At 46.4% G+C, this 18,178-nt stretch overlaps 1 protein-coding gene across 1 annotated transcript in view; it reads right to left on the reverse strand.

The window, feature by feature from the left end:
- Positions 1 to 18,178, reverse strand: part of PDE1B (phosphodiesterase 1B) — a 1,091,117-nt gene that overhangs the window by 56,459 nt on the left and 1,016,480 nt on the right. The window contains exon 12 of the mRNA XM_078688664.1: positions 9,552 to 9,672. Coding sequence (XP_078544790.1) covers positions 9,552 to 9,672 — 121 coding nt within the window. The remainder of the gene's footprint in view (positions 1 to 9,551; positions 9,673 to 18,178) is intronic.

The following is an 18,178-nucleotide window of genomic DNA, read 5'->3' on the forward strand; positions in this document are numbered from 1 at the left end:
GGATTGCCCCCGCCAAGCTGGCGGTAGTCACCGCCGGCCCGGCAGGGGTGATCCGCCCACCATCCATGCAGCAAAGACCCCCGCCACAATATGATGGCTGGGGGTTACGCGGCGGAGGGAAAGACCGTCCGCCGCTTTTCCGCCCGGTTAACTAGTCGACCGGGCGGAAAAGGGTTCAATATGGCGGCGGTGTCTATTAGACACCACCAGCCATATTACAATGGGGGCGGAAACATGCCTTACGGGAAGGCATGCGCTGTTTGCTTGTGGGGGGCCGTGGCGGGCCCCCAGGGACTCTGGGGGTGGGGGTGCACATGGGGGTACCTATGGTACCCCCTTGCATTCCAATGTACAACGTGACAGGCACCGCGCAGTACCTGTCACGTTTTGCATTGAAAGGCACAACTTGCCTTTGTGGCAATGTGGCGGGCGGTGGCAATGTGACAAATGCGTCTTGCGCCCGCCAGTGTGGCAGGCGCATCCTAATTGAGGGTGCAGTACCGCCGCAACCATTGCGGGGGCTCCCGATTCCCTGGGGGTATGGGGGGTGGACAAAGTCTGCCCGCTATTATAATGATCCCCTTGATGTTATATCTTCAAAAACATGTGTCTCATGCTCACGCCACACAGCCGCACTGTAGTGGCCAACTAAAAACGCTGGACTGTGATGTTAGTGTCTTTGGGCATCTTCGGCCACGGACCCTGAAGCATATACAACATCGATTTTGTTCAATTGATAGTGTATCCCGCGTGGGCACTTAAAATTGCAAAAATGTGTATGATCCTATGGATCAAGGCCGATGGGGCTGCAACATAGAAAAGAGCATTGTCATCATAGAGGGAGATTCTGTCCTCATGCTGATCTGCCTGTTCCGCCCCTGATCATGGGGTCACCCCTGACCCAGGTCACTAAAGGCTCCAATATCAGGCAAACATGAGGGGCGACAGGGGCAACCCTGCCTAATCCCCCTCTCTAGTCGGAATCGTCGGGAAGTGTGCTGGTTGACTACCACCTGGGCTGTCAGTGCTGTATACAATAATCAAACCCATTTTATGAAATTTGGGCAGAATCCCATACGCTGGAGGAGAGCAAGTAGGTGAGGCCACTCAATAGTGTTGAAAGCCATTTTTGGGTCTAATGACAGCAATGCTGCATCCTCTTGGATAGTGTGAATTTGCCCCATCACCCTTGCAGTCTCCTTAGACTGAGGGCTGTGTTGCGGCCAGGCATAAACCCTGATTGGTCTGGGTGCATAAGTTGACAGATGACGGGGGTCAAGCGATTGGCCAAGACCTTAGCGAGGCTTTTGGCTTCAGCCGTTAACAGTGAGATTGGGCGGTAGGAGTCACATCTCGTTGTTGGTTTACCTTGCTTGTGGATGACGACCGCTGAGGCCAACATAAGGTCTGCAGGTAGGGACCCAATTTGGTAGCTCTCCAGATACATGGCTCGGAGAGTGGGCGTTATCGTGGAGGTCACCAATTTGAATAGTTCTATTGGTAGCCCGTTGGGGCCCATGGCTTACCACGATTTCCTCCCCCTTATGGCAATTGCTAACTCCTCCACAGTAGGATCTCCCTCCAGGGACTCGTGATCGTCTGAGGTGAAGGTAGAAACTGGAATCGTGGCTAGAAGCTCCCTGGAGTCAGTGAAGGTAGTGCGGGTAGTGGAGGTGTATATTGAGGCAAAGTGAGAGGCAAAAGCCTCAGCAATTTGCTACGGGTCACACAACATTTCTCCGGTATCCCTCTCAATAAGGGGAACCCATCGCTGTGCAGTTTCCCGCTTCTCTAGCCAAGCAGGTAATTTCCCGGTATTATCACCCAGCTCATGTATTGTATGGAAAGTAGCCCTCTGTTTCGATCTAGTTTCTTCAATTGCGAGCTGTCGGTAGTCCTGTCATTTAACACTAAGATTGTGTGTGATCTATTCGTCATCCATAATCGCCACTGTATCTTCCAGTCCTCGAATCTCTTGTTCCAAAGCCTCCAGCCGAGTCCTCAATTCCTTTTTATGTCCCACCATTAATGACAGTGCCTTACCCTTGATAACTGCCCTAAAGGCCCCCCACAACACTTGAAGGGATTCAACTGTGTTTGTATTCTCAGTGAAATACTGGTCTACCCATTCTACTATTGTGCTCCGTACATGACTCCAAGGGCTTATTGACAGTGTGATATGGCGATTCTCCTGAGGCAGAGCAAACTGAATTTTGACAGGAGAATGGTCAAAGATACCACGCACTAGGAAACTAGCTGCAGTAAAATTAGAGAGATTATCACCATGTGTAAACAAATAATCAATTCTAGATTGGCTACCATGGACACCAGAGTGGAAAGTAAAGTTACCAGCCAGGGGATTAAAATGGCACCAGAGATGTACAAGGCCAAACGCTAAGAGAAAATCCATTAGTGTTGAGGTAGCATGTAGGTCTGAACGAGGAGGGTGCCGGTGGGCCCGCCATCCACCGTCAGATTAAAATCGCCTCCTAGCACAAGGATGCCGACTTGAAGGTTGAGCAGGAATTTACCCAGATCAGCCAATGTAGGTTTTTTCAGTGCCGGAGGAATATAGATCGAAAGTACGTTAAGGGGATTCCCCTCCCATGTCCCAGCAATTGCTGCCAACCTGCCCTGGCCGTCAACCCAAGTGCTGTTTAGTATGAATGGGCATTGCCCACGGATGAGAATGCCGGTCCCTCTTGACCCGGATGTAAAGCCCGCATGTACCACTAATCTATAGACCCACCGGTCAAGTGCTTTACATGTGTTCCCGATCAAATGTGTCTTCTGCAATATAGAGATATCGGGGGCTTGCTTCTTATTATACTCCAGCACCACCCCTCTCTTTAGTTTGTGCTCCAGCCCATTAACATTCCACGTAATAATACGGAGAGTCCTCATCACATTGTGGTCAGGCATGGTGTATTGAAATGAGTGGGGTCGCTTTGCGCCCAAGGCAGGAGTACAGATATCGGGTTGTGATATGGCGAATCCGCGCAGTCGAATTGTGTGTGGATCATGACGTTCTCTTCCCCACTGCCATCACAACTTGACAACAACAAGAACTAAATAAACAACCCTCCCACCCCCAAAATGCTCCTCTCCCTCCCCTCTCTCTACCTCCCTGCATGGCGGGCATTGCACCTCCCGCCAACCCAAACTTACAGAGTCCCTATCGCCCACCCTTGAAATAATAGGGAATGTGATCCCACTCCACTCCCTGATGCACATTTTATACTACTTTGATTTCCTTTTCTAGTGTTCTTTTGTCCACCAGACAATATGGAAACAGGTTACAAATAACAAATAAAGACGATACCCCATATGAGATTGCAGTTATGTCCTTGGAGCCGCTAGCACCAACTCCTGGCGCCATTCAGAGTCTTGTTGCAGAACAATTCAGTATCACAAAAACTTGCGTCGGCTTGGGCTACTGAAATTGTGGACTCGTCGCACGTAGATCGCCATCGCACTTTTCATTCTGCCTGTTGCTGTTCCGGTAATCCCCTCGTCGTTGCATTGTCAGCTGAAGGGGGGCTTGATTGGCAGCCCGCCCTGTCTCCGTTCCCTGTGCTGCTGTTCTCTTTGTGGTTCCTCTTGCAAACAGTGCGTCAACCATCGAGCTAATCCCAGGAGTCTTCGGGGATGGAGAAAAAAAATTGTTTTACCATCGGACTCAACACGTAATTTTGCCGGGAACAACATGGCGTATTTGGGGTACAAATTTTGAATTAAGAACTGATCATAAACCCCTTGTGGATATATTTTCAACTAAAGGGGCAGGCAGGGCTACTCCTAGAATTGCAAAGTGGATTTACAAATTGCAGGAGTATGATTTCCAGATGAAATATGTACCTGGCATTAGGAATGTCAATGCTGATTGTTTATCTCGTCTTCCGGTCTGTGAGGATGACATTGTAATGGATCAGGATGAAGATTGGTCAGTAGCCACGGTGGATGAAGCTTGCAATGGTGCTATTGATTTGGAGGAGTGGAAACAAGCTGTACAGGAGGATGTTGTGTTGAAACAAGTGATTGCACGGTTAGCTTCAGCGTGCAATCATTTTTCATGGAGTGATTGTGAATTATCTGAGTATAAGACGGTATGGTCAGAACTTTCTTATGATCCTGTTGTTGGCGTTGTTAGGAGAGCAGACAAACTTGTTGTACCATCTGGTTTGCGCAATAGGTTGTTAGATCTTATTCACGAGGGGCATTCTGGTATGTCTGGTATGAAGAGAAGGTGTAGGTGTGATTTCTGGTGGCCTGGGATAGATAAAGATGTTGAAAGGTGTGTTAGGAACTGCACTGCGTGTACTTGTAGTGACAAGTCTCATGTTTCACAGGAATCCAACATTAGTCCTGTTCCATTTCCAGACAAACCGTGGCAAAGATTGGCTATGGATATTTGTGGTCCATTTAGCATTGGTAACTTTGCTGGGAAATTTGCCATTGTTTTAATGGATTATCTCAGTAAATGGCCTGAGGTAGCATTTGTTAGAGAGATCAAAGCCTCTAATATGATTAGTTTTTGTGAAGAGCTATTTAATAGAGAGGGATTTCCTGAGACAGTTACTACGGATAATGGTCCACAATTTGTAGCTGGTGAATTTCAGAGTTATTTACGGTCGTGTGGTGTTAAACATGTTACTACTGCGGTATATTGTCCAAGGGAAAATGGTATGGTAGAAAGATTCAACCGAGTATTGAAAAATTGCTGTCAAAGAAATGATTTGGAGTTATCGCAATACTCCACACTCTGCAACTTCGGTGACTCCGTTCAATCTTCTTAAGGGACGTTCTGCATGTAACAAAGTAACTCCGGCATGGATGCTCAAAACTTCTTCTAGACATATTTCCAAGGAGTGTCTTAGTGATAGAATGAGGGTATATCAAGGGAAGTATGTCGACAGACATAACAACAAAATTAAGAAACATGTGCAAAGGTTTTGTGTTGGTGATTGGGTGAGATCTTCTCGATTTGGGCTGTCAAAGGATGGTTCTTCCAAATGGTCTCAACCCCAAAAAAATTTGGAAATAAGATGGAATTTTGTGTTGTTAAATGATGGACGTATGTGGAATTTTAACAATATTACCTTCTGCAATGATGTGGAACGTAACATCTGGCTGAGCAAGAATAATGATGTGTCTGTACAATCAAATTCTAGCTTTGTTCCTTCTAAATCATCAGCCGTTTCTGGAAAAACTCAATCTAGTGAAGGTCAAGCTAAATCTGTCATCATTCATCCTAAGTCTCTTGTATCTGTTGAGAAAACTGTTCCAAATACAAGAAGATTATCAGGGCGGATTATGGTGAAGCCTATTAAGCTTAATGACTATGTTGTATATTCTTAAATGGTTATAGTGTGTATTTGGTGTATCATTTTTATTTTATCATCATTCTTCATTTTATTTTATTTTTATTTTATTTTATTTTTGTTTCTTTTAGATAGGGAGATGTGTTACATCCTTATGACTTTTCTGTGATGTTCCTTTAAACTTATTTGGAATGTTTATATTGCTATCTGGAGTAGAACGGAGTGGAGCAGAAGTGGTTGGAGAGAGCAGTTGTACGTTGCTCTATCTCGGGGGTTTTACAATGAATAAACTACTGAAAAAAACATTCATTTGAGTGACTCCACTTTGTAAAAATTGCCTGCTGCTCAACCATGCTCAGTGGTACTTTGAGCATATGAAGCTTTCTTACACACCTCTTATTTCCTCAAAACCCCTGAATCTGGGGCCTGAATGCAGCGACACTCAGCCTCCAGGCAGCACCCCCATGTATGTAGCCTTCTCACACCTCCCACTTCCATCAAACCCCTGAACCTGGGGTCTGGCTGCAGCGACGCACAGCCTCCAGGCAGCACCCCAATATAAGGGCACTAGGTTAGTGTCCTTCCTTTTCTGATGCTTTGTAGCAGAGTTTCGTGTAGCTCATATGGGTGTAATTTCTGATATTTATTATATATGTTTCCCTCGTCTTCATTGCTTTGTTTTGCTCGTGAGAAAGTGTCACTCATAGTCGTCGAACGTTACTCATAATTACACTGAAATTATGAAAATGTTACACATAAGCATTCTGAAACCTTGGCAGCTATGCACGGGGACTGCCAGGATTTAAACCTAGGTCTTCAAATTCCAATGTTAACAACTTAGCAATTATATTACATCTCCTTCCCACATTAATGTTGGTTTTCTATTTTTGCATTTTTAAAAAGTTGTCAAAAAAGAATACAATTAAAATAATTCCTGTACAATACGCCAAGTGAAAAGCTGCTTCTGGAGGGTGTACATACACATCGTATAGCTTTCTAAGGAGAAATGTTGGAGCTGTATATATCAAGAAAACAATTATAGCACCAAGACGTTCTAGAACATTTCCATTCTAATCATCAGTTCTTCGTTCGAAAAAGAGCTATTGCGAGACTCCCAACTTGGCAACTATATCGAGCAGTTGTAGAGAACAGCTTGGAATTTCACAATACAGAAGGAAAAGGCATGCCAGTTTATGCCCTGCAGACCTGTTGTCTTTATGTCACAAGCGTCATCCGTGGCTTGAATTGAATTCCAATGAAGGCTTGCCAGATGCAATTTAAAAATAAGCCACAAGAGGGCAATGTTACCTAGCCTTTCTTTCTGTAACATTTACCTTCATAGCTGGATCAAAGCAATGATATGAATGTTTTGCTTTTTGGTTTGTAGCATTAGCATGCAGAGGTCACTTCAAGGTCTACCCCGAGCAGCCAAATCGTCATAGCTAAGCTGCAGCTACTCCATTTTGAAGACACCCGTCGACATGTCCTTAGTAATCCTTTGGAGGTGCAGGTGCTCGGGAGTACAGCTTTACCTGGCACACATAGCCCGTGTCCACGGTCATGTGTTGTGTGGCAGCTTGGAGTCCTCTCTGGAGAGTGTAATGAGGTACTTAAATGCATGTATGAAGTTAAATGTATTGAAATGTGTTCAATGAAAAGGAACCATTATCCAATCACGCTATATTTAGAAAGGAAACAAGCTTAATTCCATTGGAAAAATGTACTGGAATAGACGCATTTGTCACAGGCAAAATAAGTCCACGAACAGCAGGAGATTCTGCAGAAAAGCAGCTAAAGGAACAGAAATGTTTCACCCAGTGTGGTCTTGGAAAAAATAGCGGTGTGAAATGTCGCAGATTTTTAGTGAAATTTCGAGAAATTCCAGAACTAGGGGCCATATTATCTAGAAAGGGTGATACATTATCGCCGCTTTTATCGGCAGGAAGCTGCCGCTAAAGCGGCGATAATGGGCTTGATAATACAGAACCTGGGCTTCTATGGGAATTCACAAGGGCATATTATCAAGCCCATTATCGCTGCTTTAGCGGCAGTTTCCTGCCGATAAAAGTGGTTGAAAAAAGAAAGTCTGCTGACATAAGCATGAGGCTAGTATTGTGAAAGGGACATGATGCTACAGAACACGTAGGTACTAGAATAGGAGGGATGCCACAGAAAAACACAGATGTAAGACTAGCAGGGACATCACAGAAAATGAGCTATAGGAACAGAAGACTTCCATAAGAAAAATACAGGGGCAGAATATAAGGAGCAACAGACAAAAAATATTTAAATTGCAGGCCTGCCACTGAAAAATAGTGGTACTAGAAGAACAAGGGTGTCAAAGATGTTTCACTGCCAGAGTGGCAGTCGCAGAAAAAGGAAGTATTGAAATAGCAGAGGTGACACAGAAAAAACAAAGGGGTATATTATCAAGGGGTTTTATCTCCGCTTTTTTGGCTTTAACAGCCAAGAAAGCGGAGATAAAATTATCTCCCTATTACCAAGCTGTCGCTAACACCAGTTAGCGACAGCTAATAGGAGATAGCGACCATCATGGGCCCCACTTTGCATGTCAGTAATATTTATCACTAATGATATGCAAAGTGGGCGTGCCAAGATGTTAGCGACTGGAAACAGTCGCTAACATCGCTATCTCCTATTACCAACTTTTGGAGATATTTGCGCTAAGGGCGAATATCTCCAAAAGCTAACACCTGCCCTGAGCAGTTCTTAGCCATGTTATCCAATGGGAGGTGGATAACATGGCTAAGAGCATTTGCTCGATAATGCATGAATATCGCTGACTTTTCAGCGATATTCATGCATTGCGGGCGTTTTTTATCGCATTTGCGATAAACCTTGCTAATAGCAAGGTTTATCTGCGATAAAAATCGCCGATGTGCGGCGATAATTTTTAGTCTCTAAACAAGTTAGAGACAAAAATTATCGCTAGTTGTTGATAATATACCCCAAAGAGTAGAGCAGTAGGGGTGGGCGACAACATAGAAGCAAGAAATAGAACACCAGGGTTATATCACTCAATTGTAACTTTATAAAAAAAATGATATTGGTATGTAATTTTAAAAAAATTGAATGAAGAATTTTGATACAGAAACAATAGTTGAACAAGAAGGTACAGTGGTACAGAAATAGAAGGGGTTACAGCACATAGTAGCAGAGGCACTAATGTGAAAAGCAAGTCCTGAGACAGCGGTGGAATATTAGAAAAAATATGCTGTTAGGAAAAGGAGACAGAAAGTCGAGTAATATGTTAGCAGGAGATTACTAAGGAAGCATGTTACAAATACAGATGGAGCATTACATATGTTTATGTCTTTTTACTTTTTCTGCTATCCACAGAACTCCTACAAGAATGCATGTTGTGGGAATTCCCAGACATCCAAGGTAAACCACGTCTTAGAATTCCCACTTTCAATCCCTTCAGTGGGATTTAGGGGCATATTATCAAGGATCGGTGTTAAAATTATCGCTGTTTTATCGGCAGGAAACTGCCGATAAAACGGCGATAATGGGCTTGATAATATGCCCTTGTTAATTCTCATAGAAGCCCATGTTCTTGTGTTAACATGGGCTTCTATGGGAATTAACAAGGGCGTATTATCATGCCCATTATCGCCGTTTTATCTGCAGTTTCCTGTCGATAAAACGGCGATAATTTTAACACCGATCCTTGATAATATGCCCCATAGTGCTCTGGATTTCTCTACACTTGCGGTAGAGAAATTCACCCAAGAAAATTCCTTTACTCCCACCTGGAATTCCTTTGCGAATGTGGGGCAGGTGCAAAATAAGGTAAATCCAGTCAAACTCCTATTTATGAATGAATTTACATTTATGAGTAGCGTCAATAGACTGAAAGTAGCAAGAGACTCCGCGGAAAAAAACAGTGCAGGTAACCACACGTTGCACAGAAAAAACACAGCAGAAGGTGCCACAGGAAAAGTAGGATGAACCACAGGATAGCAAGCAGTTGTTTTAGGCATTCTGAAGTGACCAACATTTGACAATTAAGTGGTATAGAGAATACTTTAATTAAATAACTAACTCATTGAATAAATAAACACATGAATATCAGGAGTGGCAACTGAATAAATAAGAAGTGGAATCATCAGAAGGCCCGCTGGGAAAAAAATATACTGAATAATTTGAATGACACACGGACAATTTTCACCCCCTCAACCCTCCCACCACCACCTCACCAACACTAACCTGGGTTGGTGGCTAGACGGTTTGGACGACTTGGAGCCTTCCTCAGCCATGGGGACGACAATCTTCTCAGCCACGTCAGTCAGCACTGAAAAGGTTGGATCAACTATGAACTCGATGAAGCCTGCGGGGGAGATCGAGGAAGTTATAGAGCACTTGTTGTTGGAGGACACATTTTAAGTTTCATTATACTGACACTTCATGCTCGATTTTAATACCTAACACATCCCTGCAGGCAGTTTATTGGCTTATAAATCGCAAAAGTTGGTAGCATGCGACACAAAGACTATAAACCTGCAACATTGAATGTATTACTGCAGTGCTTAATTTGTGAAATAATAAGTGCCAGGGTCCTGACCAGGAGGCCACCTCAGCTTGCACCACCCATCACCCCTGTCTTCGATGCCAAAACTACTACTAACCATCTCTCTCACCAGCATGTGCGACAGGTTTAGTTATTCCAGGTCCTCAAAGGAAAAGGAATGGCTGGGGAGGCAGGTATTAGCAATTTTTAATGTATATTGTACTCATAAACAACTGTTGTTCTGCTCATCTCTAAAACAGATGAGCAGCGCCACCATGTGGTGGACTGTTTAAGTATGTTGTTGACTATTAAGTGCCGGTGCTGAGCACCGGAAACCAATTAAGTGCCAGTGCTGTGTGCTGAGCAGTGCTAAGCACCAGAAACCACTGCCTCAAATTAAGGACTTATATTGAGTACAATCATTTGTTACTACCAATTAATGTCTAAAATGAATGAGGTACATCGCCCAGTATTAGCACACAATATGGCCACTCAACAAAAAAGGTGTCTGGAGAGTGTTTATTCTCAACAAGTGGGAGAAAAAACACAAAATTCGCTTTTTACCACCTGTCAAGAATGGTTGTTCTGCAGACTCGTAGGTCCTGAAGAGAATAACCTGTGGGAGAAACTGAAGAATTCCAAGAACTTTACAAAAGGTTTTGAATAACCCTGAGTTTGCCTTCATTTTTATGGTTATCTAATTGTCTTCCTCTTTTGATTTTGGATAAAAAAAGATATTCGTGTTCATAGGGAAGACACGAAGGACTGGAAAAAAACAAGATTCCATTTCCAATATTTACCATTGGTTCATTTAGTTGAATACTAGGTAAATTACTATAGGCGATATTCTCAAGAGCGTGTAATAATCATCGCCAAAATAGGTTAACGCAATGTTTCAAATCGCCGTCTATCGCAGGAAAAGAACTCTGTGTTAACGTCCTATTCACAACACAGCTGTAACATGCGATAGTTTCCCAATAGCGTGTCAAATGTCCGCGATAAAATCACCAGGACGGCGATAAAATCTAAACCCAAACTTGAAAAAAGTTGCGATGTGCCCAACCACAATAAAAAAATCAGCGATATTGTGCTCTAGGCCTGCACTTCACACACGTCAGGCGGAAAAAATCACTATAAAAGCAGGAAAAAAACCCAAAACAAAACAACTGCAAAGCACAATGGAGGTAGCCGGAGCAGGGACAGAAGACGACCAGAACCCCAAAAGCCCCCCAGAGGACCAGGCCAGGACCTCGGTGTCAGGGAAGGGCAAGGGCAAGAAGAAGAGGAAGATGTGTTTCAGACTGCAGGAAAACAGGATCCCTACCAAGTAGGCCCCCATCGACTATGTGCCCAGAGGGGGCCCTCCCCACACATCACTTATCTCACAACAAGCCCATGCACATGTGCTGAACCCAGCAATGCTACGAGTCCATGACCCACACTGACAATGCACGTGACACTGCATGACGATTAGCATGGCTGCAGTCCAGTTATCATGACTTGGTGCACGCCACAACACTGAGGTGGCTGAGTGTGGACCACATCCGTATGGGAGCAGGTCACACTCTGATACATCCACGTGCACAAACAACCCCTGACGTCAACAAGACATCAGCGGACAAACCATCCCCAAGAGTCCCAATTCCCACCAAGAGCCCAATTGACCCAAGTCTGCAGCATCTCAGCACAGTATAAGCACAGAATTGTAAGGCACACTGCCTGAAAGGGATAAGGGCCAGCAAAATCAGAGCTGCAGGGGCGACTCTCCCACAATGCAGCACACACACATAAGAAGCAGAGCACATCAACATTGACAACAATGTGGTACAAACTGCAACACGTTCACAAAAGAACAGAGGTCACAACTGCTGCAGCTTGTGTGTAGAAACTGGACAATCACATTTGGCATAGCAGGGAAATGTAAGATGATGAATAAAAGTACAAACACACATCCGTGATGTTGTCGCAATGTCCACTGTCCCGCATCAAATAAGCAGCTCCTCCCAAACAGTCACAATGTACATTGTCATGCAGTCTGTATGTAAACTTGTACAATGCGTCAACATACATGTGAACACAATGTTAAACTGCATCTCCCCTTCACATTGCAGAGGGAGAATCAACACCTCCTGCAGAGCAGACCCAACAACTCTTCACTGATGATGAAGAGGACCTCCCCACCTTCGACACCGACGCCCTCCAAGAGCTCATGGACAGCTTCGGCACCTCACCTCCAGGAGCAGGGCAGCCCAGCTGCATCCAGGAGACCTCACCCCCTGCACAAACCACACAGCAGGAAGCACCAACCACCACGGCTGTCTCCCAGGACCCTCACGAACAACACATGGCCTTCCAACGCCGTGTGTAAGAATCCAGGAGAAGATGGCTGATCAGGTGTGGGTGGGGTTCAACCTCATGGCATCCAAACTAGACGCCATACATGGGTGTCTAAGTCCCATGAGGGATCACTTACAGTCCCTTACGGACACCCATAGTCCGCTCCATGCTCTCCAATGATCCATGGATGACATCGCTGGAGTCCTGACTCTGAGACAAGGACAACTGTCTAGTCAGAGTGGCTCCAGCTGTGTCATCCGGGAGTTGAGAAACATGCGGAGGACTATGGAGAACATGGAGCGGGCGCAGGCAGAAAGAATGGCTGCCATGGCTTCACACCAGCGTGATGTAGCTGGGATCTACCATGCCCTGCAGATCCTCGTCATGGCATTGCTGCCACAAGCCCTGGCATGGATGAATTCTGCTGCTGCTTCGACAGCCACATCTCCGCCCCCTGATGTTTCAGTGCCACACAGTGCTGGAGCGATACAAAAGGGGCTGATGGACGGAGCGTATGAACAAATCAAACACTCACCCCCAGTCAACTGATCTGGGTTTAATCCACCACCATTCTTTAGTTCACTCAGCCACCCCAGTTCAGACATGGCTATATGCAAATCAGTCTGACCCTGTGCCTTGTGGGAACAGTCCAGCCCGAACTGCTGAGCCATGTCTTCCCTGGACCAGAAACAAGCATCCTGGGACCGGTTTCGGATTCATAATCCTCATCAGCCAGGCTATCTTGAATCCAGTGGCCAAGTGAACAAGGGACTCACGTCTGAGCATACCCTGCCACACTTAGGGCGAACAAAGCGATACAAAAGGGGATGATGGACGGAGCGTTTGAACAAATCAAACACTCACCCCCAGTCAACTGATCTGGGTTTAATCCACCACCATTCTTTAGTTCACTCAGCCACCCCAGTTCAGACATGGCTATATGCAAATCAGTCTGACCCTGTGCCTTGTGGGAACAGTCCAGCCCGAACTGCTGAGCCATGTCTTCCCGGACCGGAAACAAGCATCCTGGGACCGGTTTCGGATTCATAATCCTCATCAGCCAGGCTATCTTGAATCCAGTGGCCAAGTGAACAAGGGACTCACGTCTGAGCATACCCTGCCACACGTAGGGCGAACAAAGCGATACAAAAGGGGATGATGGACAGAGCGTTTGAACAAATCAAACACTCACCCCCAGTCAACTGATCTGGGTTTAATCCACCACCATTTTTAGTTCACTCAGCCACCCCAGTTCAGACATGGCTATATGCAAATCAGTCTGACCTTGTGCCTTGTGGGAACAGTCCAGCCCGAACTACTGAGCCATGTCTTCCCTGGACCGGAAACAAGCATCCTGGGACCGGTTTCGGATTCATAATCCTCATCAGACATGCTCAGACGTGAGTCCCTTGCTCACTTTGCCACTGGATTCAAGCAAGCCGGGCTGAAGACGTCTGGAATGCCAGAAACCGGTCCTCGGAAGCTTGTTTCCGGTCCAGGGAAGACATGGCTTGGCAGTTCGGGCTGGACTGTTCCCATGAGGCACAGGGTCGGAATGATTTGCATATGGCCATGTCTGAACTGGGGTGGCAGAGTGGGCTAAAGAACGGTGATGGATTCAACCCAGATCTTTTGACTGGGTGTGAGTGTTTGATTGATTCAGATGCTCCGTCCATCACCACCCCCTTTTGTACCACACAGTGCTGGAGATAGAACACCACCACCCACATGTGAGGCACATGAAACATCGGAGGACGAAGATGCGGATGATTCTGCCTTACTGATAAGAAGGAAGCAGTAGCATTCATCTCTGCCATATGGCCTGTTTCTGCTTGGTTCTGCTCTCTGCATCATCACCTTCCACTGTCCCCCGATGTACTCTGCAACACTTACCTTGGACCTCTACATGAACTGTCATATTCTGTTTGGTCACCAATGAGACAGCTATCAGACTGCGGACTGAACTTTCCTCTTCCAATGTACATGTCATTCCCTGAAGGACTCTGGCTGGCCTCCATGGGCCTACAATGTAAAGTGGGGTTTGCATGGTCCTGTACTGCTCCAGCTACCACAACTTACTGAATGTGCATTAAAAATTCAAATTCACACAGATTTGAAATGTCTATGATCATTCAAGTGTGAAAGTATAGATGAATGTAGGGTTAGTGATTCCCCCTTACATCCATGTTGCTCTTGTTGTGGGACTAGAGTCACAGGGTGCAACATTACTGATTGCGGTCCGGGTGGTGCCAACACTACAACAAAGACACACGCACTAGTTACTTTCTTGTCCAGCCCAGAACGGAACCAATGCGCAGAGCCCCGGGGTCATTGTTCACACCCCTACGCTGGACTGGCATATGCCAGGCCAGCCCACTCCGCTTACGCTTACAAGGGGGGACGACAACGCTACATGTCCCAGGTAGTGATCTGCTTATCACAGTTCTAGTTGTCAGCATGCTACTGCCACTCCCTGAGGGCTGGTTTACACCCACACCACACCCATCCAGCACAGGCGTCACAGGACATGTCACCCTGCCAATAAAGTGGGCCGGGCGCAGGTGCTCGAGGTTATTTCCACTATCTATCTGGGTGTGTCCCTGTGGTCAATATTTATGCATGAGGGCCTAGGGCCCAACAACATCGCATTCCTCACTACCGGAGGTGACATGATGGGGTTAGTACCACAAGACTCAATCTTCAAGGGCCCATGACTTGCGGTGCACAGAGTTGGTGGCAGCTGGGGCACTTTGGCCGGCACAGGCCTACTGCCGAGATGGTGACTTGACGCACAGAGTTGGTGGCAGCAGGGCACTTTGGCCAGCACGAGCCTTCAGCCACAAGACGGTGACTTGCGGTGCACAGAGTTGGTGGCAGCCGAGGCACTTTGGCCGGCACGGGCCTCCTGTCACGTGATGATGACTTGTGGGGCACTGAGTGAGAAGGGCCGGACTGGGAACCAAAACCTACCCTGGCAAAGTGCTCGACCGGCCCCCCTTCCCCGGAGGGTTGTGGGTGCTGCCGAGCTATGCTGCAAAAACGTCCCTGTAACAAAATCAGCCCCCAGGGCCCCCAAACCGGCCCCCCACCTGTGCGGTGCACCGGGGGATTGCCCGGTGCCCGCTACGGCGAGTCCAGCCCTGTGAGTGAGTGGTACCAGAGCTGAGCGGGTGTGCAGCCTGGGATGATGCCTAGGCCTCAATACGCCATCCTGCCAATCAAGATTCGATTTGACTTGTGAGCCCAACTGGACCGCAGTGTACGCCGATGGCAGCAGGCTGCACAGACATGAATCTGCAGTGCGGTGCAGCAGGCTGCGCTGGGGGCCTGTGGCGCGGAATCCAGCAATCGGCTAAGGAGGTTGCACTGGCACGTGGTGGGCCCTCTTGGAGACACCCCGGTGGCTGCTGGTGAGCATGGAGGCCTGGGTGCACGGGCGGACAGTCATCGCTGGGCGGCGGACCGGTCTGGGGCCCAGGGCTGGGGTGCAGCAGGCGCACAGGATTGCGTAGGTAGCATCGGTATTGGCAGCTCTCTCAAGGCTGGGTGGGGGGAGTGAAGGTGCATGGGTAGCAAGCTGATACAAACCGTGATGCTTACAGTTATGAGAAATCCTGCATCATGAGACCGTAACAGAAGTTTGTGTGACCGTAACCTTCCTTTTCTTTCTTTCTAATGGAGGTTAGGACCACAAGTACTTCTTTTACAGTCTCTTTGAACATGATTTGTCTTTCGTGTACGCATTCCGGTTTGTCCAAGTGCTATACACTGTACCATATTGGGTTTGTGATTATACGGACGCATGACCATTGTCACCATTTGTCCAACAGGTTTCTGTATACTGACTTCCGGAGTATGGAATTGTATTGGGGAGTTCCCGCAGCATATGCAGTTCCTTGAATCCACACGTTGCCCTGATGAAGTTTTCTCCCCCCCCTTCTCCACCTCCCACCTCTGGCCTGGCCTGCCGCACCACTTAAGCATGGGACCGGCTACTATTGCCGTAGGGTAAAACAAATCTGTCTCATGATGGTCTAACCGTAGCTCATGATTCCTGTTAGGGGGTGTACATTTCAACACATAGTGAAATCTTCTTTACTTGGTGCCAAAAGCCAATTATCTCTGTGCTAACTTTTATGAAACATCCTGCTTGAAATTGTAGTGGTAAGAATGATTAGGAAGCACTGCTTTCACAGACTTTATTCACTCTTAATATGAAGATCAAATGAACTTTAGCCCGTTTTCTCTGCTGAGCATTCTTTACTCCCTAAGCACAGCTTAGGACACCTGCATTATCATTTGTTGTACTGTCCCAGTCAAACTTCCCACCTACAATTCTCCATGGAGTCCACTGTACCCACCTTGCCAGGTAAGCAGTAAGCAAAAAAATTATTAGGAGTGGTATTTCACTGGTATTTTAAAGGCAGTCCAAAGTTGACCAGGTCACATTCCCTTGCCAGGGAAAAGGCCCTGGTTTGGGGAAATTTCCAAATTGCACTGTGTATTGCATACAAAAGAAGGTGCTACCCTATGCTACCTAGGGTACATAGATTACAAATGAGGTTTTTGCACTTTGATATGAAACACAGTCCTCAGCTGACACTACAAGAAGGACTTCAGCCTCTGTTGGACCTGCTCCTTTCTGCAGGGTCCCCCCAAACTTTTCCTTCCCTCCTCCCTATTGTTCAACCTCATTTTATTGGTTTTTGGACTCTGGGCACTTTATCACTGTTAACCAGTGCTAAAGTGCATGTGCTCTGTATTCAAAATGTGGTAACGTTGGCTTATCCACAATTGGCATATTTAATTTACTTTTAAGTCCCTCGTAAAGTGCACATATATGTGCCCAGTGCCTGTAAATTAAATGCAACTAGTGAGCCTGCTGTACTAATTGTGCAACCCACTTCAGTAGCCCTTTCAACATGGCTCAGGCCTGCCACTGCGAAGCCTGTGGGTGCAGATTAAACTGTCATTTCGACCTGGAAAGTTTGCCAGGCCCAAACTTTCCCTTTTATTACATGTAAGTCACCCCTAAGGATGGCCCTTGGAAGCCCTATGGGTAGGGTGCAGTGTATTTAACAGATAGGATGTGTACGTTTGAGTTTGACATGTCCTGGTAGTGAACAAATGCTAAATTCGTTTTTCACTACATCAAGGCCTATCCCTCATATAGGCTAACATTAGGATTGCCTTAAAACATCTTTTAAGTGTAATTTCCGATTGGGACAAGATGGAGATTTGGAGTTTGGTGTCTCTGGACTCACAAGTTAAAATCAAAACTCATGGTGAAGTCGGATTTTTGTTTGTAAGTCTGTAAATGGCATTTTAGATTTTTTTTTTACTTTAAACATTAAGTGCCTGTCTTTGAATACACGTGCGGGTTGGGTGACAGCTGGGCTTTGTGCATTCCCTCTAGACAGTTACACACGAAGGGAGCTGGGGTGTGACTATTCAATCCCGATGGCCCATCATCAGGCTGATGGGCATTCCGTATGTAGTGAGGGAGGGAGGAGCCGAAACTTGCACCTGGATAGGGCTGTGCCTGTCCCCACATAAAGAGCTGCATACCCTACTGAGATGAGTCTGGAGCCAGGGCAGGAAACACAGGGGGCTAGCGATCTACAAAGGCCTCTTTGAAGTCCCCCCAATTCACAGGCAGAACTGGGTATAAGTACTGCACCCCTGACATCACCAAATCAGAAATTTGTTGGAATCAAGGACATTCTGTCTGGGAGAAGATCTGCTGGGCTGCAGGAGGGACTGCTACTTTGTTAACTTCTTTGCTGTTTTGGCCTAATGCCTGCTGAGTTCTGTGCAGTAGGCGGGACTGCCACTCCTGTACCTACTTTGCTGTGTTGGCCTAATGCCTGATTTTTCTTGGCTGGGGACTAGACCTGTTCTCTACATCCTTGAACCCAAGTTTCAACAAGGGCGTGTTAGCTTGCCTCCTGTTCTCTGAAGACTCAGGGTCACAAAAGATTTCTTGCAA

Source organism: Lissotriton helveticus, chromosome 1_1 (genome assembly GCF_964261635.1).
Source record: "Lissotriton helveticus chromosome 1_1, aLisHel1.1, whole genome shotgun sequence".
NCBI classification, from domain to species: Eukaryota; Metazoa; Chordata; class Amphibia; order Caudata; family Salamandridae; genus Lissotriton; species Lissotriton helveticus.